The sequence below is a fragment of the Heterodontus francisci genome, chromosome 9, assembly GCF_036365525.1.
Source record: "Heterodontus francisci isolate sHetFra1 chromosome 9, sHetFra1.hap1, whole genome shotgun sequence".
In the NCBI taxonomy this organism is placed as follows: Eukaryota; Metazoa; Chordata; class Chondrichthyes; order Heterodontiformes; family Heterodontidae; genus Heterodontus; species Heterodontus francisci.
The window spans coordinates 104274051-104297398 of NC_090379.1; the positions used below are offsets into that span (position 1 = coordinate 104274051).

The 23348-nt window shown below is 43.7% G+C and overlaps 1 protein-coding gene across 2 annotated transcripts in view; it reads left to right on the plus strand.

The window, feature by feature from the left end:
• Positions 1-23348, plus strand: part of mgaa (MAX dimerization protein MGA a) — a 123091-nt gene that overhangs the window by 35072 nt on the left and 64671 nt on the right. For both annotated transcript variants that reach the window (XM_068039614.1, XM_068039615.1), the window contains exons 11-16: positions 156-287; positions 3043-3130; positions 15172-15797; positions 16066-16321; positions 17750-18352; positions 22514-22816. In XM_068039614.1, the coding sequence (XP_067895715.1) occupies positions 156-287; positions 3043-3130; positions 15172-15797; positions 16066-16321; positions 17750-18352; positions 22514-22816 (2008 nt within the window). The remainder of the gene's footprint in view (positions 1-155; positions 288-3042; positions 3131-15171; positions 15798-16065; positions 16322-17749; positions 18353-22513; positions 22817-23348) is intronic.

Consider the following 23348-nt stretch of genomic DNA (forward strand, 5'->3'; position numbering starts at 1 on the left):
AAATTGTCCTCCAGATATTCAGGGCTGAGCCAGTGATGTGCGTATGTTATTTTCAGCCATTCAATAATCATATAGTAGGTGAGCAAATTATTTTTGTGATGCATGGTCAATCTTTTTGAAAATTTTGTGTCTTTTTATTTTAATGCTTACTCAAGGCTGATGAGAAGGGTCCAGTGTACTGGTATTTTGAGAGTATGATGACCTGCGCACGTGTTCGTGTCTTCGAACGCAAGGATGTTGAGAGGCCGATAACCTGCACCTGCAGTTCAAAGCACTGCTGTGGACAGGTAAACTACAAATCTGTACTATTAGGTTTCTCTTTCTGAGGGAATGGCCAGAGGACAGAAGTTGGAGTGTTGTTGTAGTATCTTTATGTACTCCAGTTGCAATCCAGGAATTTGACGTCTTTTGGATGAGGCTTTAAACAGAGATTCCGTGTGACATGTCATGTGGACACAGAAGATGTCACTATACAAAGATGACCAGGGAATGCTCCCTGGTGTCCTGGCCAATATTTATCCCTCAACGAACATTAATAAAACTGATTATTTGGTCATTAACGCATTGCTTTTTGTGGGAGCTTGTTGTGTGTAAGTTGGCTGTGGGGTTTCCTGCATTACAGTAGTGGCTATATACTTCAGTTCACTTCATTTATTTATTCAGAGATACAGCACTGAAACAGGCCCTTCGGCCCACCGAGTCTGTGCCGACCATCACCCACCCATTTATACTAATCGTACACTAATCCCATATTTCTACCGCATCCCCACCTGTCCCTATATTTCCCTGCCACCTACCTATACTAGGGGCAATTTATAATGGCCAATTTACCTACCAACCTGCAAGTCTTTTGGCTGTGGGAGGAAACTGGAGCACCCGGAAAAAACCCACGCAGACACAGGGAGAACTTGCAAACTCCACACAGGCAGTACCCAGAATTGAACCCGGGTCGCTGGAGCTGTGAGGCTGCGGTGCTAACCACTGCGCCACTGTGCCGCCCAAATTGGATTTAAATTTAATTGGATGTAAAATGTCCTGAGTTTGTGATGGGCACTATATCAATGAAAGTCAATCTTTCTTAATATAGGTGAGGCAATGTTAGTTGTGCAGGGAGGGGAATGCCATAGCAGTGTTTTGGTTCCCTGTCCTTTAGTACAAATGAGGGAGAGTGATGTTGGAATGGTTGTTATCTTGTTCATGAAATGTTGGGGTTGCTGCTGCAGTTTCCGTTTCCTGTCCTTCAATGGATGGGAGGAATGCTTCAGTGGTGTCTGAATTTCAATTTAAAAAATAATTGCAAGCCTATGGAACAATTTCCTTTTTTTGGATCTGGTCAGGAAAAGAGTCTAGTGTATGTCCGTTTCCAGACATATGATCGGTCCTGGTAACCAATTTTCCTGCTCTTTCCCAGCCTACCAGCTACAAGCTGCCTGCTGACTCTTGCTTCTGTCTAACTTCCTGGGTGGTCCCAACGTGGAGTTGACTCAGCTGCAATGAACATGAAACAGCAGTGCCTGCTCTCCACTTCCCTTCTGCAATACATGTTGGCTTCTAGGCCAGTTCTAGAGCTGGTCTCCCTAACGTTTGGGTACATTAGGTTGGCAACTGTAGTGAGTACAAAATGGTGGGAGCACCCTACCTGGCCTTAGAAAAGCTGGCCTTTTGCTGTACTTACTCCTCTTCTGTGTACAGGCCAGCAATTAGCACGTGCCAGGGCCTGTCATAGATAGATGAGAGGGTTGAAGAGGAGCAGGCTGCTCGCATTTACCATAGATCCAGCAGTTCTGTACTTCGGCTGACCAGCTGGGAAAAACTGACAGTGCCTTCAGCCTCATGCCTATTAATTCTTGCAAGGTCCAGCCCAAGTCCCAGCAGATGGCCTAGCTCACCATGCTCTTCAAGTCTTTTTCTGTTATCCATGCATGTTGCAACAGTTCAGTCATGCCAGTATTGGTACCCAATATTGTAGCAGAAGATGGATTATATGGGCCCTCTCTCCTGTGCCAACCAACCCCCACCAAGTCTCCCTTCACTTCTCTGAAATTAGAGGAAAAGCATTTAGAGAAATATATAGGAAGTGTGAGGTGTGTGTGAATGGTATGCAGAGAGATTGGAAGACATAAAGAACAGTGATCAAACATGGGGAACGTCACAAAAAGAGAATGAACAAGGAAAAGGTCAGGTGGACAGATGAGGATTCATGTGGGGCAGAGCTAAAGAAAGGGCAACAAGGGAAGCCTTGGAATATATACAGAAAAAGAGCAAGGCCAGTGAGAAGAATGGACAAGGCCTGCGATTGGGCAAAACCTGGAGATGAGAGAGATGGAAAGAAAGATAGGCTTACATTTATAATAGCACTTTTCACAACCTCAGAATGACCAAAAACGCTTTACAGTCAAAGTATTTTTGAAGTGTAGTCACTGTTGTAAAGTAGGAAACAAGGCAGCCAATTTGCACACAGCGATGTCCCACAAACAGTGAGATAATTACCATATAATCTGTTTGCATGTGTTGATTGAGGGATAACTATCAGCCAGGAGTCCAGGGAGAATCCCTTGCTCTTTGCAATAATGCTATGAGACCTTTTATGTCCACCTGAGAGGTTTAATGTTTCATCCAAAAGACAGCACCTCCAACAGTGTAGCACTCCCTGAGTGCTGTACTAGAGTGTCAACCTAGATTTTGTGGTCAAGTCCTGAGAGCATGGCTGCTGAGCCACAGCTGATGCCATGTGAGACAAATTTGTGTGAGGTATGCCGGAAAAGGGAGACAGGCAGTTTTTTAAATTAAAAAAACAACTTGTTCATTAATACCATGATAGATTAACTAGTATTGGTAAAATATGACTAACCCATTGGAACAGTAGAAAAGTGGAGTCTTACTGTATTTTTGTACAGGGACATTAATGATTAAAATTGGTGTTTTATCTATCTAACCTTTCTTCGTTCTTAGGCTTTAGCTTACGAATCAAGTCATCATCCTTATTAGCTGATGCTGCTTAGTTCTCCAGAATTTATTCAACAGCACCTTTTCTGTTTTTAGGAAAACAGTCTATACAGTATGGTGAATAACAATGAAACTGTTGAAGAATGCAAGTTGAAACAATGCAGTGACTCCAGCTCCAGAGAGGGTAAGGATCACTTTGTACCATATTACAGAACTCGTATACATATTGTATGCAAAATCTTGGTAAATGGAAGTGAAATTGAGAATGTAAGATTGCAGGAAGCAAATATTCATGGGAATCGGGCAGGGGTCGTCAACACATTGATCACAAGCTACTGGTAACTCGGGTCAGCCTTTGAGTAGCGCGCATAATGCTCCTGATGCTCACATCATACTGCCAGCATTAATCCGTGCATATGCATCGTGACGTCGCCAAGTACTGATGTCACAATAGGAAGAGTGAGCAGGGTTGAGGGGTGCCAGCGTCAAATCCCGAGTGGGATGGGGGTGCGAGAGGTGAGTGTGGGGCCCAACAGAGAGCGGTGGATAGAGCAGTGAGGGAGCGGGGTAACGAGGTAGAATGCGAAGGGTGTGTTCGGGGGGTGGGGGCATTGCACAAAGAGAAGCAACTATAGGGGGAAGGGCCTGTTGAGACAAATTGAGCAGCGCCATCTTTTATTACTGGCAGCTGCCTGAGATGTTGCAGACATTTGTCCTTTGCACATGTGCAAGTAGTGCGCCACCTATCGGTGGTGTTGTAAACACATTTTTTTCCTTTAACAGAAGTAGCTCTCACTCAGGAAAAGGTTGGTGATCACTGGAATAGCGTTTAATGATTGCAGCCACATGAACCCCCAATCCCCAAGTGTTTTTGAAGTAAGTCATACAGGGGCGGATCTGATAGGCTCATGATTGTGCGTGTTAGTGTACCTAACTTGAAGGATCAACTAGTGTTTGTCCTTCCTGTAATATTGTGACCAGGCATGTGCACAAAACCCCAGATGGGGATGAACCCTGTACACGTGCAGTATTATATCCTGTTATTTTGAGTTCTGTTCAATGTGCTAGATAACCCCGTGTCCTATTTATCACTGCTGAAGTCAGGAATGGAGAGTTTGGTGAGAGATACAGGATTGGACGAGGATAGAGATCGAGTAGTGAAAGTTCCTGGAGGAATTTAAAGATCATAGAAATTTTCAGCACAGAAGGAAGCCATTTGGCCCATCGTGTCTGTGCCAACTGACAAGTAGCCATCCAATCTAATCCCATTTTCCGGCTCTTGATCCATAATCTTCTAGATTATCGCACTTCACGTGCGTGGCCAAGTACTGTTTAAAACGTTGAGGGCTTCTGTCACCACCACTCTTTCAGGCAGTGACTCCAGATCCTTACCACCCTCTGGGAGAAAGAATTTCCCCTCTAAACCTCTTACCCTAAATCTGTGTCCCCTGGTTATGGACTTCTCAAAGAATAGGGTGAGGATTTTAATCTTAGGCATGGGGAGGGTACCAGATAACAGGGATGGGACTTGGCCTGGAACAGAAAAGTTGGGAGTTTATGGAGTGTTGCAGGTTAGCAAGGAAAGTGGTGAAGTAATTGAATTTGGAGGTGATGAAGCCATGCAGGAAGGTGCAGAGTCTGAGGTAGGAGCCGAGGTTGGTGATCCTGTATAGCTTGAATTAAACAGCCTTTGGGTGGTTATCGTGTCTGAAGTTCAACTCGGGGTTGAACAGGATGTCAAGGTTGCAAACTACCTGACCCAGCTTCTGTGTTTGGGGGAGTGGAATCAATGCCATGAGAGCCAAGTTTGTGTTGGGGCTGAAACAATGTCTTTGCTCTTCAGTGTTGAGCTAGACACTCAGTCATATCGGACATATCTCTCCAACAGTGAGCCAGTCAAAGAGTTGAGAGTTAAAGCTGAGTATCATCCGCTTAATGTGAAAACTGATCCTGTGTCTGTGGATGATGTCACCAAGAAGTGGCATGTAGATAAGGAGATCAAGGACAGATCCTGGGGACTCCTGAGCTGATGGTATGGGCTGGAAAGAAGTGCTGTTGCTGGAGATGTTCTGGCTGTGCTTGGATGCGAAGGAGTGAAACCATGTGAAAGCTGGACAGTGGACCGGTGTTCCAAATTAAATTTGTGAAGATTTCTTCTGTTGTAAACACTTTTAGCATCACAGAAGGCTTCTCATGCCAGTTCAAATAGTTGGTTTAAAAACAGAAAGTGCTGGAAATACTCAGCAGGTCAGGCAGTATTTGGGGAGAGAGAAGCAGAGTTAACGTTTCAGGTCTGTGACTTTCATCCGAACTGACCTGAAACATTAACTCTGCTTCTCTCTCCACGATGCTGCCTGACCTGCTGAGTATTTCCAGCACTTTCTGTTTTTATTTATGATTTCCAGCATCTGCAGTATTTTGCTTTTATTCAAATATTTGGTTAATGTTCTGACTTTTAAGCCGTAATATAGTGCACTAATAAATCGAGCTGTTCCGATTATCAGAAGCAGAGTTAATAATATCATATAAATTGACCATTGTTATTAAAACATACACACAAAATGGATATTAAACACTTGTGCCATTATCGCTTTTTGCTCCTGTTCATGCCTCCTTATTTTTCTCTTTGAACTTTATTTACATTTTACTTTTGTTTTCCATTAAAATAGGATATATTGGCTTTCTTATCTATTTTGTCCTAATTTTGGAAAAATCTATCACAATGCTTTGTTTCCCCTCTTCTTTGGGGTCCTGTGTCCATTCTGAGGCTCGGACCCAATTTATTCAAAAAAGGTTTTTCAGCCAGTTGAGATTCAAGACTTAAAGCATTGACCTGTTTGTCCCTTCATGCTATCTGGTCCAGTGTCCCATATAATGCACAACAGCAGCTTTATGCAGAGTGAAGCTCCCTTCGTGCAATCCAGTAGGAAATCATACATGATGTACAACAATGTCTTTTTTGCACACCTCTTGATTTTCCTCTTCCACCATTGACTGCTGTGCCTTCAGCTGCTGAGGCCATAAGCTCTGGAATTTCCTCCCTGAAGCTTTTTGCCTCTCTACCCCCCTCTCCTCCTTTTAAGTTTCTCCTGGGTAATAATAGTAGGGGATTTTAACTTCCCGAATATCAACTGGGATAGTCTTAGTGCAAAAGGCTTAAAGGGGGCGGAATTCTTAAAGTGCATACAAGAGAGCTTTTTGAGCCAGCACGTAGAAAGTCTTACAAGAGAAGGGGCGGTACTGGACCTAATCCTAGGGAATGAAGCCAGACAAGTGTTAGAAGTGTCAGTGGGGGAGCATTTCGGAGATAGTGACCATAGCTCTAAGATTTAAGGCAGTTATGGAGAAGGACAGGGGACCGGAAATAAAAGTACTGAATTGGAGGTACTGATTTCAATAGGATAAAACAGGATCTGGCCAAAGTAGACTGGGAGCAGTTACTTGTAGGAAAGTCTACACCAGACATTCAAAAAGGAAATAGTAAGAGTTTAGGGCCAACATGTTCCCGTTAAAGTGAAGGTAGGTCCAACAAGTCCAGGGAACCCTGGAAGTCGAGGGTTATAGAGGATTGGATAAGGAAAAAAAAGGCTAATGGCAGATTCAGAGCGCTGTAAACAGTGGAGGCCCTAGAGTATAGAAAGCGTAGAGGGGTACTTAAAAAAAAAAATTAGGAGAGTGAAGAGGGGACATGAAAAAACACTGGTGAGCAAGATAAGGAAAATCCCAAGGTGTTTTATAAGTATATTGAGAGCAAGAGGATAACCAGGGAAAGAGTAGGGCACATTAGGGACCAAAGTGGCAATGTGTGTGTGGAGCTGGAGGACGTAGGTGAGATTTTAAATGATTACTTTTCATCCGTGTTCACCACGGAGAAGAACGATATAGGTGTAGAGATCAGGGAGGGGGATTGTGATATACTTGAACAAAATAGCATTGAAAGGGAGTAAGTATTAGCTGTTTTAGTGTGCTTAAAAGTGGATAAATCCCTAGGCCCAAATGAGATGTATCCTAGCTGCTATGTGAGGTAAGGGAGGAGATAGCAGGGGCTCTGACACAAATTTTCAAATCCTCTCCTGCCACAGGAGAGGTACCAGAGGACTGGAGGACAGCGAATGTGATAGAAGGATAGCAGGGATAAACCAGGTAATTATAGGCCAGTGAGTCTAACAACAGTGGTAGGGAAACTATTGGAAAAAAATTCTGAGGGGCAGGATTAATCTCCACTTGGAGAGGCAGGGATTAATCAGGGATAGTCAGCATGGCTTTTTCGGGGGGAGATTGTGTCTAATAAACTTGATTGAATTTTTCGAGGAGGTGATTAGATGTGTAGATGAAGGTAAGGCAGTTGATGTGGCCTACATGGACTTCAGTAAGACTTTTAATAAGGTCCTGCATGGGAGATTGGTTAAGAAGGTAAGAACCCATGGGATCCAGGGCAATTTGGAAAATTGGATCCAAAATTGGTTTAGTGGCAGGAGGGGGATGGTTGAGGGTTGTTTTGCGAGTGGAAGCCTGTGACCAGTGGTGTACCGCAGGGATCGGTGCTGGGACCCTTGCTGTTTGTTGTGTACATTAATGATTTAGACATGAATATAGGAGGTACGATCAGTAAGATTGCAGATGACATGAAAATTGGTGTCGTAAATAGTGAGGGGAAAGCCTTAGATTACAGTACGATATAGATGGGCTGGTAAGATGGGCAGAGCAGTGGCAAATGGAATTTAATCCTGAGAAGTGTGAGGTGATGCATTTGGTAAGACTAACAAGGCAAGGGAATATACAATGGATGGTAGGACCATAGGAAGTACCGAGGGTCAGAGGAACCTTGGTGTACTTGTCCATAGATCATTGAAGGCAGGAGCACAGGTAGATAAGGTGGTCAGGAAGGCATATTGCCTTTATTAGCCAAGGCATAGAATATAAGAGCAAGGAGGTTATGATGGATAATAAAAGCAAAATACTGCAGATGCTAGAAATCTGAAATAAAAACAAGAAATGCTGGAAATACTCAGCAGGTCTGGCAACATCTGTGGAGAGAGAAGCAGAGTTAATGTTTCAGGTCAGTGACCCTTCAGAACTGGCAAATATTAGACATGTGAAAGGTTATAAGCAAGTAAATCGGGGGTGGGGCAAGAGATAACAAAGGAGAAGGTGTAGATAGGACAAGGTCATGGAATAGCTGACCAGAAGGACATGGAGCAAAGGCAAACAGTATGTTAATGGTGTGTTGAAAGACAAAGCATTAGTACAGATAGGGTGTTAACGGACTGAAAATTGAACAGCCGCAAGTACAAACATGAAAAAAACAGTGGGTAAGCAAACTGAACAAACTAAGATGAAATAAAATAAAACAAACAAATAAAAAGAAAAAATAACTAAAAATAAAAGTAAAATGGGGGGGCCCCGTCATGCTCTGAAATTATTGAACTCGATGTTCAGTCCGGCAGCTGTAGTGTGCCTAATCGGTAAATGAGATGCTGTTCCTCGAGCTTGCGTTGATGTTCACTGGAACACTGCAGCAATCCAAGGAGAGAGATGTTAGCATGACAGCAGGGGCGCGTGTTGAAATGGCAAGCAACCGGAAGCTCGGGGTCATGCTTTCAGACTGAGCGGAGGTGTTGAGGATATGACGGAGCTGTATAAAATGCTAGTTAGGCCACAGCTGGAGTACTGTGTACAGTTCTGGTCGCCACACTATAGGAAGGATGTGATTGCACTGGAGAGGGTGCAGAGGGGATTCACCAGGATGTTGCCTGGGCTGGAGCATTTCAGCTATGAAGAGAGACTGGATAGGCTAGGGTTGTTTTCCTTGAGCAGAGAAGGCTGAGGGGGGACCTGATTGAGGTATATAAAATTATGATGGGGAATTGATAGGATAGATAGGAAGAAACTTTTTCCCTTAGTGGAGGTGTCAATAACCAGGGAGCATAGATTTAAGGTAAGGGGCAGGAGGTTTCGAGGGGATTTGAGGAAAAAATTTTTACCCAGAGGGTGGTTGGTATCTGGAACACACTACCTGAAGGGGTGGTAGAGGCAGGATCCCTCACAACATTTAAGAAGTATTTAGATGAACACTTGAAATGCCATAGCATACAAGGTTACAGGCCAAGTGCTGGAAAATGGGATTAGAATAGATAGGTGCTTGGCCAGCACAGACACAGTGGACCGAAGGGCCTGTTCCTGTGCTCTATAATTCTATGAAAACCTACCTCTGCTGTCCTAATATTTCTGTGGCTTGGTGTCAGAGTTTGTCTGATAATGCTCCTTTGGAGCACCTTGGGACGTTTTATTATGTTAAAAGGCAGTATGTGCATGCAAGATGTTGTTAGAACAAAGTAGTTAGTATTATATACTAACAGTTAAATCCAACCACAAGAGAACATCGTTTACTATACCATTGTGGCCTCTCTTTCACACACCAGCCATTTTCTGAGTGAAATTGTCAAATTTTGTGGAGTAGCTAACATGCAGCGAACATCAAACCAGGTTAAGATCACTCCAGACTCATTCGGCTTTCAATCTGTTAGTCTTGACCAGATTTGAACCTGTGCATTGTGCTGTCCAGCCCTCTGCCTAACTGGAATTTAAAGCTTGATGCTAACCGCTAATGTTTGACAGGCCATTTTGTGTAATCTTAAATGTATTTCCCTTTAAACTGTTATGTTGCTTGCTGTTTTTTCTAGTCATGCTGATATTTTAGTGCAGTGCTACTGGAGTGCGGCATTGTCACAAATGCCATGCTTTGGTTGAAGATATCGAACTATGCTCCCTGTCCCAGCAATTCAGGTGAATGTTAAAGATCTCATGGACCGCTTTATTGACTAGGACACTGGGAGAACGCCCTGCTCCTTTCTTGCCTCAATGGCCACCACTAAAAACAGATCATAACTGGTCATCCATCTTGTTGTCTGTGGGAGCTTGTTGTGCACAAAATAGCTGCTGTGAAAAAAAATCAGTTCATTCTCATACCTTATGAGAGGTTGTCAATTTAAGTGTTTAAATCAAAAGGAATGACACTTCAAATTAATTATTTGTACATGTACTTTATATTTTTCTGAGATATGGTAAGGTGCAATATAAATTTTAGCCTCTGTTGGATCGACCTTGTATTACAAAATTTAAAAAAAATTTCTTGTGATGTGGTGTTACTGGTAAGGCCATTGTTTGTTGCCCATCCCTACTTGCCCTGAGAAGGTGGCTGTGGACCTAATTGCTGAACTGTTGGTAGTGGCTTGTTACAGCTGCGTAGTTTGCTAGGCTACTTCAAAAGGCAGTTAAGGTCACCACATTGCAGGAAGGAAATAATTGCTCTGGAGAGAGTACAGAGGAGATTTACAATAATGTTCCCAGGGCTTGAAGGTTGCAGCTATGAGGAAAGATTGGATAGGCTCGGGTTGTTTTCCCTGGAACTGAGGAAGCCGAGGGGTGACTTAATTGAGGTGTACAAAATTATGAGAGGCCTAGATAAAGTGGGCAGAAAGGACCTATTTTCCCTGGCGGGGAGGTAGGTTACCAGGGGGCACAGACTGAAGGTGATTGGTAGAAGGATTAGAGGGGACATGAGGGGAAACCTTTTCACCTGGAGAGTAGTGGGTGTCTGGAATTCACTGCCAGGAATGGCAGTGGAGGCAGAGATTTTCAATTCTTTTAAAAGGTATCTGGACATGTACCTGAGGGCTGTAACCTGCGAGGCTATAGACCAGGTGCTGGAAGGTGGGATTAGTTTGGGCGGATAGTTTTTTCAGCCAGTGCAAACACGATGGGCTGAATGGTCTCCTTCTGTGCTGTACTTTTTCTATGGTTCTATTTCTAAGAGTCAACCACCTTAGCCAGATGAGGACAGCAGGTTTCTTTCCCTAAAGGACATTAGTGAGCCAGTTGAGTTTTTATAACAGTCTGACAGGTTCATGGTCACTTTTACTGATACCAGCTTTTTATTTCAAGCTTTCTAAGACTGACTTCAAATTATAAAACTGTCATTGTTGAATTTGAACTCGTGGACCTTGATATTAAACACTCACCCTGCAACGACATGGACTGGTTAAATATTTTAAAATGGTTTATGCAACCTCAACCTGCCGCATATGTGTCTGCCATCATTTTCATGGCAGGGGTTTTGTGTTGTGTGAGCGGAGAGGCAGGATTCTTCATTAACATAGTTAAAGCAGGTTTCTACAGTGCAATTCCTAGGGCTTGGGATACCCATCAGTAAAAAGGAGGCAGGAGCTGCTGGCTCAAGAAGGTAAGTGCTTTTTATAGCATTCCTTGTGGGCCAGGAGGAGTCCTCATCTTGGCCCCTCAAGGAGCCTTCTGCCTTCCTATTGCTGATATGGCCTCTCCCATGCCTCACCAAGATTGCAGACATCCCCACCACCCCCAAACACCTCAAGCCCTGATTTCTGGCCCCCACTGCAATTGCCAGGGTCCATCCCCAAGGCCCAAGCTGTGACTTCCTGGTGCCTCTGGCATTCCTGCTCAACAGCGGCCAACCTGTCAATTTGTCTGAGTGACAGGTGGGAAATGAAAGAAATAAATTGTATTGGGGTCCCACCATTAAATACAGCAGGGCCTCCATTTCCCCTACCTCGATATGTTCCCTGGCCATAAAAATCGGGGTCTTGTTGTTTGAATTCAGGTCCCTGCATTTTACAACAAATAACAACTTTCATTTATATAACTCCTTTTTATGTAGTAAAACTTCCCAAGGCTCTTGGAGTGATAATCAAACAAAATTTGACACTGAGCCACATAAGGAGGCATTAGGGCAGATAACCAAAAGGTTGGTGAAAGAAATAGGTTTTAAGGAGCATCTTAGAGGTTTAGGGAGCTTGGGGCCTTGGCAGCTGAAGGCACTGCTGCCATTGCTGGAGCAATTAAAATCAATGGTGCTCAAGAGGCCAGAATTTTTCTTTTCTTTTTATTCGTTCATGGGATATGGACGTCGCTGGCAAGGCCAGCATTTATTGCCCATCCCTAATTGCCCTTGAGACTGTGGTGGCGAGCCACCTTCTTGAACCACTGCAGTCCTTGTGGTTTAGGTGCACCCACAGTTCTGTTAGGAAGGGAGTTCCAGGATTTTGACCCAGTGACTGTGCAGGAACAGCGCAATATATTTTCAACTCTGGATAGCGTGTGACTTGGAGGGAAACTTGCAAGTGGTGTTCCTGTGCGCCTGCTGCTCTTGTTCTTGGTGGTAGACATCACAGGTTTGAAAGATGCTGTCGAAGGAGCCATGGTACGTTGCTGCAGTGCATCTTGGTACGAGTTAGGACACAAGCGCCAGAGTTTTAGATGACCTGAAGTATACGGAGGCTAGAACATGGGAGGGCAGCCAAGAGCGCATTAGAATAGTCAAGTCTAGAGGTAACGAAGGCATGAATAAGGGTTTCAGCAGCAGATGATCTGAGACAGGGGTGAAGTTGGGCAATGTTACAGAGGTGGAAATAGGTGCTCTAATTGATCACTTGCTATTTAGTTGGAAGCTCATCTCGGGGTCAAATACGACACCAAGGTGACAGACAGTCTGCTTCAGCCTCACATAGTTGCCAGGGAGAGAGATGGAGTCGGTCGCTAGGGAACAGAGTTTTTGGTGGCGACTCAAGTCAGTGGCTTCAGTCTTCCTAACATTCAGTTGAAGGAAATTTCTGCTCATCCAGTACTGGATGTTGGTTAATCCATATGGAGAGCTTGAGAGAAATGGTGGTGAGGTGGAGATGGGTGTCGTCGGAGTACATGTGGAAACTGACATTTTCAGTTAATGCTGCTGCAGGGTAGTATATAGATGAGTAATGGGGGACTCCAGAGATAATGGTGTGGGAGTGGGAAGAGAAGCCATTTCAGGTGAATTTATGGCTACAGTTCCATAGATGAGATTGGAACCAAGTGAGGGCAGTTCTACCCAGCTGGACAATGGAGGAGGTTGGTGTGGTCAACTTTGTCAATGGCTGCAGATAGGTCGCAAGGGATGAGGAGGAATAGTTTATCACAGTTGTAGTCACAAAGAATGTAATTTGTGACTTTGAGGACCATTTCAGTACTGTGCCTGGGCAGGAAACCTGATTGGGGGATTCAAATGTGGAATTGTGGGAAAGGTGGGCACAGATTTGGCAGGTGACAACACGCTCAAGGACTTCGGAGAGGAAAGTACGGTTAAGGGTTGAATGGTGGGCTAGTTTACATGAACAGGAGGTCAAGGGTGGGTATATTTGAGAAGAGGGGTGATGATGACAGATTTGAAAGGGGGTGGACAGTGTCTAAGGAGAGGGAACCATTAATAACATCAGCTAACATTGGGAACTGGAAGGGAAGTTGAGTCATCAACGGTGTGATTGGAATAGGATCGAGGGTGTTGGAGGTGGGTCTCATGAACAAGATGAGCTCAGAGAAAGCAAGGCAGGGGATGGGATAGAATCTAGAGAAAGATGAGAGTTTTGGGCTAGAGGAACATTAGGGGACGTCTGGACCAGTGGCTAGGGGAAGGGAGGGAAGCAACAGGCAGCTGAATTAGATGGCCTCAATCTTTTTAACAGAAAAAAGTCCATGAACTCCTTGCACTTGTCGGTGAGGGTGGAGGAGACAAGGGAGGGTGGTTTAAGAAGTCATTCTGAACTGAAGAGAAGTTGGGGGAAATATCTTCGCTTTCCTGGATGATCCTTGAATAGTGAGCAGTATTAGGGATGAAGAACAGGACCTGATGCTTTCTGTGGTCCAGCCAAATCTGACAATGGATGGTTTAAACCATGTCTGCCAAAGACATTCAAGTCTGCCCCTTGGACTTAATGGAGCAGAGATGAGGGATATACCAGGAGGAATGACTCGGATAGGAGAGAGTAGTGGTTTTAATGGGGGCAGTGGCATCGAAGTTGGTGGTGTGATTTAGCAGTAACATAACCACAACACCACCATACCAATTTTGCATTTAAATCAAGAAGTACTGAAATCTCATTAGAATTTAAGACAAGAATTTTCCATGGCTTATTATGTCATGCCTCCACCTAGTGTAGCATTAAGCCACACGGTTGAGAAGGTTCCAGAATAAATTTCTTGTGCCTGCTACATTGCCTCTGTTCCCTTTAGACTGGATAGAGGAAAATGTTATCCCTTCTGGAAACTCTATGTGGCTGCTGAGTGAGGACCAGATTGGGTTTGGCAGTTATGCTTTCCATGGGCAGGTAGTTTGTTCTTTATTACTGTCCAGCCTCTTCTTACAAGACAAATACATGGAGTAATCCTTTGCTCTGAAACATGGCACCTTGAGGTGGTATACACACTTTGAAGGAAGCTGGCTTCAATTTTGGATCTTCCTGTCTTGTCTTCTGGAGTTCTTTGACATAATTCACCTTTGTGTGGAAGTTGAACATTAACTTGACTGCTGTAGTTATGGCTGCCTTTATTCCTTGAATATTCAAATGTACCATGTACTCATCACCTTCCCGACACACCTCCTTTGTCCTATTATTAACTTGGAGCTTCCTGTTTACATTTCTTGGGAGTCGGTGGCATAGTGGTAATGTCACTGGGCTAGTAATCCAGAGACCCAGTCTAATGTCCTGGGGTCACGGGTTCAAATTCCACCACAACAGCTGGTGGAATTTAAATTCCATTAATTAATAAATTAAATTTTTTTTTTTTAAAAGCTTGAATTAAAAGCTAGTCTCAGTAAATGTGTCATGAAGCTATCATTTAATTGTTGTAAAAACCCATCTGGTTCACTAATGTCCTTTAGCGAAGGAAATCTGTCTTCCTTACCTGGTTTGGCAAACATGTGACTCCAGGCCCACAACAATGTGGTTGATTCTTAACTGCCCTCTGAAATGACCTACTCAGTTCAAGGGCAGTTAGGGATGGGCAACAAATGCTGCCTGCCAGCGATTCCCACATCCCTTGAAAAAGCAAAAAAAAATGAGAAGAAACGTAGACTGACTGCAGTCATTCCCTGGGAAAGAATTGAGGTGTGATACTAGAACAAAGTATTGTATGTTTAAGGTTGCTAGAGAAGGTTGTTTGCTCAAACTTTTTAAGAAACGTTGTTGTGGTGATTTTTGGCTGTTTACTTGTATATGAGGAGTGAAGTCACTTTTGAAAGAATGAGGGAGACCATGTCAACGGTAGGTAATCTAACCTATATCTGTAGTAACTCACCTCAGTGCAAAGTTTGTTATGTGCATGACCTGAGCCTCATCATACAAAGCTCTAAATGTCAATCACTTTGTTTGGCTTGTCTAGTACTGGACTGTGAGAAATTGGAGGATTTTGAGAGCAGCTCGATGTCACCAAATGCTGCTGAGATGTGCAAATCAAAGAGTACACAGGAGACAGACTCGCCTGTACAATGTGACAGTCCACAGAAAGAGATTGCAGAACTTCCGTCAGTAGAGCCACAGTCATCAGTGGACTCCAAGAATACACCCAAGCTGATTGAGATAATTTCAGATTGTAATTGGGAAGCAGAGCGTGCAAATATCCTTGGAGTCATTGCACGTCACACCGCCAATAAGGGGACCCCGGAGAAAATATGCATTGGCAACTTCCTTGTTGAGATCATGTCAAATTATGGGAAAGGCCAAGACCTTTCACCTGGAGCTGTACCAATTTATAGCTACTTAGTGAAGATTACTCAGCCCAGCAATGGAGAGAGAGAGGGCAACGTGCCTATTCACACTACGACTATTCAAAAGGTCTCCTACTCCTCTGGACCCAAGCTGACAGAAACACGACTGATTGCGCCAAAAGAAACACCTACCAGCCATATGGAAGGGAAAAGGGGGCTAACAGGCTCGCAAGCGAATAGCAAGCGAAAACCAGTATCTGTTGCTGCAGTGTCTGCTTCTCGCAAAAGTGGCATGATCCAGGTATGTCACAGGAGGGGAGAGAAAGATCATGTAGTTCTCATGATGCTTCACGTTGTTGTATTTTGAGTGTAGATGAGTTGAGCAGTATTAATTGATATAAAACAAAATATAAATGTAAGTTTAAATTTTGAGCATACAATTCTGTTAAATCTTTTGATTTATAAAAGGGTTTCCGTTGACATTCCCAGCAATCCAGGATCTTTTGAGGATATTTAAACAATTTTTTTCCCATGTGTCTCCATTCTGTGTCATTATTCCTTTTGATTAGGTCAGTGGAAATGACAATGGTGAAACAAAGCTGACGCTAGGACAGGTTGGAGCACTTCATCCGGTCAATAGGGTTATTGCTAACCTCACAAAGAAAATGAAGTCTGCTGAATCACTCAAAAAGTCTTTCTTCAGTACAGCTGTCTCTTCGACCTCATCCCATTTTATCTCAAAACATCCAGTTTCTTGCACCACACCCATTGGCAACAAAGTCTCACGGAATACCATTGATGCTGTTTCTGTTAACAAAGCCACAGGTAAGAAGGATACCCAGAAAAACAAGGTGTGTGTCGAAAAGGTTTGAGTGCGAGCTCTTACTGTGCCAATAGTCATCTGAGTTCTTGATGAAGGGATGAACAGTTGGCTTTAAGTATTGAAGAAGGCTATGTGCAATTATAAATGTCAGGTTGTGATGCAAGGATCTAAATGGCAGGTGGAACAAATTGTGATGGTCATTTGTTAGGTAGCCATATTTTAATTTAAACCATAAATTGGGGAGAAATTTGTTCGTGTGAAGTGATACAACACTGACGTTTTTCAATTCCCTGTGGGGGTGGGGGAGGCAGGCAGTGCGCAGGCTGTTATCAGTGCGGCCAGCATGGCATTCCTCATTGATTTCATCGTAAGTTGCTGTGCAGGTAGCGACCTGCAGCACTCTGTCTCTGGGGAATTGATGTAGTCACCACTAGGAGCGGTGCTACACCATGGAATTTCTCCCCCAAACAGTTTGCTCAATATTCAGGTTTATGCTGTATCATAGAGCAGTAAAACTGTTGGAGCTGATTTAATGAAATAAATGTTGGAGTTGTTCATCTGGACCTTGATGGGTTGGTGGGAGAAACTTGTTTAATTCCCTCAGTTGCTCAGTGTGACACTGAACACAGAATCATAAATCCCAGGTTCATTGTGTGTTGAGTTAGTTAACCTTGGTTGGGGTGCTGTCATGTCCTTCGGCTAGGAGAAGGGAAGTAGCCTTCTCTTAACTACATAGACTATAATATTTACAGGGAGGGAGCATGGTAGTGGAGGGGAAGCTGGACGACCTGAGGACGTGAAGGTCCTGCCCATATTAATGAGAAGACCTTATTACCATTTTCCTCTTCTGTTTCCTATCTGGCAGCTGGCCAAACTGGCCAACTGCACAGCAAGATAGCCAGCAGAAGGAGGCCGCAGCCGAAACAGACAATCTGCCGAAACAGACTCCGGCTCGGGAACAAAGCTTGGTACTGGGTGGAGTCAGAGCTTGACAGTCAGGGGGAGGCGAAGATCGTGGCTTGGTGGTAGCGGCCTGTCGTCACTGATCATGGCAGGGTTCCAAGGCTGCAATTGGCAGAAGGAAGGCTAAAGGCTTACTTGAGGGCTGGGGGAGCACTCTTGCTCCTCCTGGCTGTCACTAACCTGATGGAGCCTTCCTTTTGCTGCTGGAATGAATGTTACATTGTTTGGGTGTTGGGTGGTGATAGGCTTGGCTTTGATGTACTGGATGGTGATAAGCGCCCATGAACTAGACCCTAGCATGCTTCAGTGAGTTTGTAGAAGGGGAGATAATTGGAGAGGAAAAACCCAAAGACCCTACCGGTTAATAGGATTGCATTTTACTGTCCTGTCTGCATTCTGTGCCTCTTTATATGCATGATCACTATCTGGTTATGTTTTAATTCTCCCGTACCTTCCTTTCTTTGCAGGAATTCATACTGTACCTGATAGCTACACTCATCTTGTAATAAATAAAGTTGGAGCTTTGCAAAAATCAACATCCTGCTTCAGTTCATTGCAACCAGTGCTTAGCGGGCAGCAGGGTGGTCCTTCATTGTCCACATTTCCAGCAGTTAGCATTACTGCGTCAACAAGTACTTCTCTGTTATCAACTGTAATGGTTATGCCAGCTGCCCCAAGCTCTATCCCAGTTCTAGCTGGTCAGTCACAAAGTAGTGTTTTGATTGTTGCAGTAACCACAGGGACTTCCCCCTCAGCTGAGTCGTATTCACCATCAAAGACCTCAAATACTACAGATGTATTAGGGACACAATCTTCTGCAGTGCCCGCAGTAAAGAGACTTTCAGAAGAGAGTGCTGTATCTACGAATACAGTTCAAACTCCAGCAAAAAGTACAGCAACAACGCTATTTGCTTTGGTTTCTGCAAGTGCTTCAGGAGTCAGGACGATGCCGATGTTAACTAAAGTGCTCTCCCCCAGCACCTCTACCATGACCACTACTGCTATAACCAAAACTGTTGATACAAGAACAACCATTATGTCAGTAGCATCAACACCAAACAAAACTACAGGTAAGCTTCAGTTGGATTGACATGGCTGTACAATTGTGAAAGTTGGCATTTGAGCTGGATTGCTGTCCCTGTTCAAGCTGCAAGAATCAAGGTCAGCAGTGATCAGGGCACGTGTAGAGAGAAGGGGGAAATTTTAGTTCCTCCAGGACAGCCAGGAGAAGGGCAAGTTGTGAAATAATGGGAATTCTGACCCCAGCCTTCTGCAGACACACCTACTTCTGGTTTGACTGGTGGGGTGGGGGAGCTGGTGGCGCATAACCTGCTCTCAGGAGACAGGTGGGTGATTATAATGTTAATATGCCTGCGTGCCTCAGATTTTAACGACCATTTGGATTTATCGGCTGTGGGAGTGATTTCCCAAGGCTCGGGAAATCAGGCAGCTAAAGGGAGGAGAGAACTGCCAGACCGAGCACCTAAGTGCTTTTCTAGCACTGCTTGTGTGTCAGGATTGCCTCCATCTCCACCCCCCTCCAAAACTGATATTCCTCCCTCCTCATGATCTCCATACTGCCAGCAATCGGATCACCAGTCACACCAACCCCCAATCCCATCCCAAGTGGCTGCTGGTTGGGAAACTGAGCAGTAAAATTTTTCTGAGGTTCTTCCATTGAATTCAGTAGGACCTCCGCTTTTCCAGGTTTCTAGACTGCTGCATCCCTGTAGACATTGGAGTCAAAATGTCCTCCTTAAGTCCATGTTCCATATCCCCATGTTATCCATTCCTTGTCGTTGCCCTTTTTTCTCTCCCCTTATTTGTATCTGCCGTGATTGTGTTTGTTGAGCAAGGAGAAACTTCAGTGAATACTGCTATGATGAATGGCACTCTCAACATTGCTGTGCCTTTCTTGGCTCTTGAATATGGGTTTTAGCTACTTCTGCAATAATCTGAAGCAGATGAGGATGTTTAAAACCTCTGTGAACTGAATATTTTAACATAATTGTGGTCAAGATCAAAAGATCTGGTGCACATCTTCAGAAACTGGTGTGCACAAGTAGTAAACTATTTAAGAAAAAAATAGAAAATATCATTTAGGTACTCACCTAAACCATTCAATGGTGCAGTCTAATACATTGCCCTCCCAATTACTAATAATTCTAACTTCTGATGAGGAGACATAAAAGAAAACCTGTCCGCTTTCAGTAATACTTTAAGAAGAATTTGTCTCTGCCGACTGAATTCCAAGTTCTGAGAAACTGTAATTGGTTAAGATGTACTTAACAGACCCCCAATTGTTAGGAACGTAAGGCTGTACCAAGTCTAGGAAAGACTATTTCAGCTATTGGACCAACCTTAAAGGTTGCCAGTTTCTTTTATTACTGTATTGCATGTATCCTTCAACAGCCTGTCTACAGAAACCTTCCTGAAATTTATAACATCCTCTGCTTGTACCCTATGCTAGGCTGTTATATGTATTCACCACCCTCTGCGTGAAATTGTATCTTAACTATGTATTCACTTTGACTTGTCTAAGTATTAAAGGCCTGCTCGGATCTGCAAATGAAACCTGACCCGAACCCAACGGAACCACATCCACCCCGAGCGCGACCCAGCCAGAGTCCTTTGATTTTTTTTCCCGCGCCCGACCCGACCACCGGAATAAAGTTGATCATATTAAAGAGGTTGTGCTCTACCTTGGATGGAATCGCTCACTGCAGACTAGTACGGAGTCCAAATGCACGTTTCCCGCCTTGACGTCCTGGCTGTCACTGCACCCGACCCGACCCAAACCCGATACATGTTGTTGGGCCCGGTCGGGTTTGGGTCAGGTAGCCATGCTTTACTAAGTATAACTCAACATCCGCTTAAAGCAGCAGTAGATTTTGAACATCCCTTATGTCTAAGCTCCCTTCCCCTTGGTCTACAGTACCTAGAACTGTGTGCTACCCAAGGTGAAGATGTATTGGTGCTTTGTGGAAAGTATTTGTCACTTGCTGGGACTTGTGTTCTATCACCTGACCTATAGAATCTGATTACTTTTTTCACCATCTTTGTTAGCTTGTGGTGATGGTTTATGGATTTCTTTCCATTAAAACTCCCAGACCAACACCTCAAACTCTCATTGCCTCTAAACCTTCCATTTATTTTGTACTCTTTGTGAAACTGGGAAGGAAAGTAAAGAATCTGGTTTTCTCTATAAATGCTATTTCTACTTTTTGTTTAATGTGACCTGCCCAGATCAATCTGAAATTGCTCTGCTTGTGCTCTACCACCAGCAATTTCTTCCCTGTCCTGTCCCCCTAGTTTACGTAACTGGCAAACTGAGAGCTTTCTGTCTGTCCTGACTCCACATTATTAAATGTATATTGAAAACAGTAGTAGCCTTAGAACAGAACGCTGCAGTGCAGCTAATCATCTCTTTCCATGTCAGTATCACTCCCTTAACAACTAATTTTTCCCTCCTCAACTCGTTTATTTATCTATTTTAAAAGTTGGTCCCTATTCCATGCCTTTCTACCTTTATAAATTAGGGATCTCTGAAATATGGCCACTGGGTCAGTTTGAACTTGACACATGGGCTGTCTGGCCCACAAAATGTTATATTTCTTCAATGGCTTAACCTGCTTGAATTTTGTAAGCCTGGAGATTTAGAATGGGTTATTCTTGGCTGTGTTGGCTTATTGTTGGATAAATGATAATTCAGCACACCACAACCAAGTTATAATCAGCCACTAGAAATATTATAAATTAATGGGATACTTGATTTTAAAAGAAAACTTTGTGTAGCTTTCAAGAATCCATAATGTGTCTCTGTGACCCATGATGATCAAAATACTAAAACACTCACAGTATCATATATGAGATTACTATACAATATTAAAAACTTTGTAAAAGTCTAATGTCAACTGTGGCTCAGTTAATAGCACTCTCGCCACCTGAGTCATAAGATTATGGGTCCACTACAGAGATTTAAAGACAAAATATAGACTGACACTGTAGTGTAGTATTGAGGATGTGCTGCACTGCCGGGCATGCCAGTTTTTGTTAAACCGAGGCCCTATCAGGTGGGCATAAAAGATCCTGTGACACTATTCGAAAAAGAGCAGGGAATTCTCCCTGGTGTCCTCGCCAATTTTATCGCTCAACCAACATCAGCAAAATGGCTTCTCTGGTCATTATCTTGTTGCTGTTTGTGGGAACTTGGTACGTGCTGCATTTCCTACTTTACAACAGTGATTACACTTAAGTATTTCAGTGGTGCTATCGTGCTTTGAAATGCCCTGGGATCGTTAAAGATCCTGTATAAATGCATGTCTACTTTTTGTTAGGCTGAAAATCTTAGCCTCAATTGTGGATCTGGGGTGCATATTGGGCAGAAGGCCTGATGGAGATGGGAATTTTGGCATGATCCAGAAACAGTGGGTTGTTGCTTAAGAGTTTTACTGTCACTCAATTTGCACAAATGCAATTTCCAGCAACCCCAAAAAACAGGCACTTGGTTTCGGAATATCCTCGACCTCCAATCTCTGTCATTCCAGTGACCTGGAAGCTGGGCTGAATGTAGTGCACAGATCAGCGCCAGGGGTCCTGGCCTAGATGCCTCTGAGAATGCTGGCAAACTACAGTGACATTGGTTCTCCTTACCTTGGCGGAGTGGGATTGAACATGTCGTGGAAAATAGAACCAGTAACAGAATGGTGACGATGCAGCAAACGTCTGCCAGTGTCCCATTATTCCTCACCACACCCCAGTCATATTGATGCAACTGCCTGTTGATTATCGCTTGTTCCACTGCACCCCAGGCAATGAATTGAGCCCAAGACAATTTGGCTCCTCGATGTATTATATTAATGAGTTCCCCATGTCAAATAACTTGGTTATATCCTCAAAACTCAGAGTCAAAGAAGGTCTGCCAACTGTAAAGCTATTTTAAAGCTGTCTAGTTCAGGTGACTTTGAAGTATTAATCCTGTAGTTATTTTACTTAAGCACTCTCCTACTTTCTCATCTCCCCAGTTTTATTTCTCTCCTGCTGACTGACAGCGACTGGGGTAACGATTCCACAGATGTTGACAGCTCCCTGCTACCTCACCGCAGAGTTGATTCTTCCTTTTTGTGCATTATTTAAATCACGTCTTTAGGGTTAAAAGATACTGATGTAACTAAGCAGATTGCCAGTGAGTCGCAGTAATTGATGCATTCATCGGCTTTTTGTTATGGCAGGGATACCTAGACATCCTGAAGCTGTCAACTCTGCTCCACCTGATTCGTTTAAAGCTGTGAAAACTGATGGACCACGGCTACTTTTGATCCCGATGCAGCCTGGAGCTCCTTCTGTCCAGCCTGTCCAGAACCTGCAACTCACACCTGGACAGAAGATGATACTACAGCCCCTTAGATGTCCAGGTGGGAACCTCTTCCGACACCCAAATGGCCAGATCATCCAACTTGTGCCTTTACAAAATTCTGGTCCCGGGAATCGGCTGAATCTTCATCAGATGGTCACTCTTTCTGGACGGAATCCAGGTGAGTTCTGGCTTTGAATCTTGGAACTGACGTTCTGAAGTTTTTTTTGTTAAAAGTGAACTGATTATGAAATGAGCCCACAATCCTGCTTAATGGAGACAGAAGAGCTACTTTGAAGGAGTCTGGCAGAGCTCACTTTAGCTGTTCTTTCTTGGCACTTTAACAAGCAGAAGGACTTCTCTGGAAACTACAGGTGGTGAACTTGACATTTGTGGTTAAAATGCTAGAGGTTACTGTTTCTTTTTAAAAAAAAAATGTCATCAGGACAATTCAGTAGGGCTTTTAAGGGAGAAGACCTTGCTTAACAGGTGAATTGTGGAGTTCGTAAAACTCCATGGATATTGTTTTAGCAAGACTTTTGATAACAGTTCTGCACAGGAGGCTATTCCTTTATACAGAAAAGCATGAAATAGATAAGCAGTTAATGAATTGGTTTCGTAACTGGCTGCATCTAAAGCAACAGAATGGTTGTATGTGAAGCTGTATTGTTATGGTGGAAAGTGACTAGTAGGGTGTTTCAAGGATTGGTGCT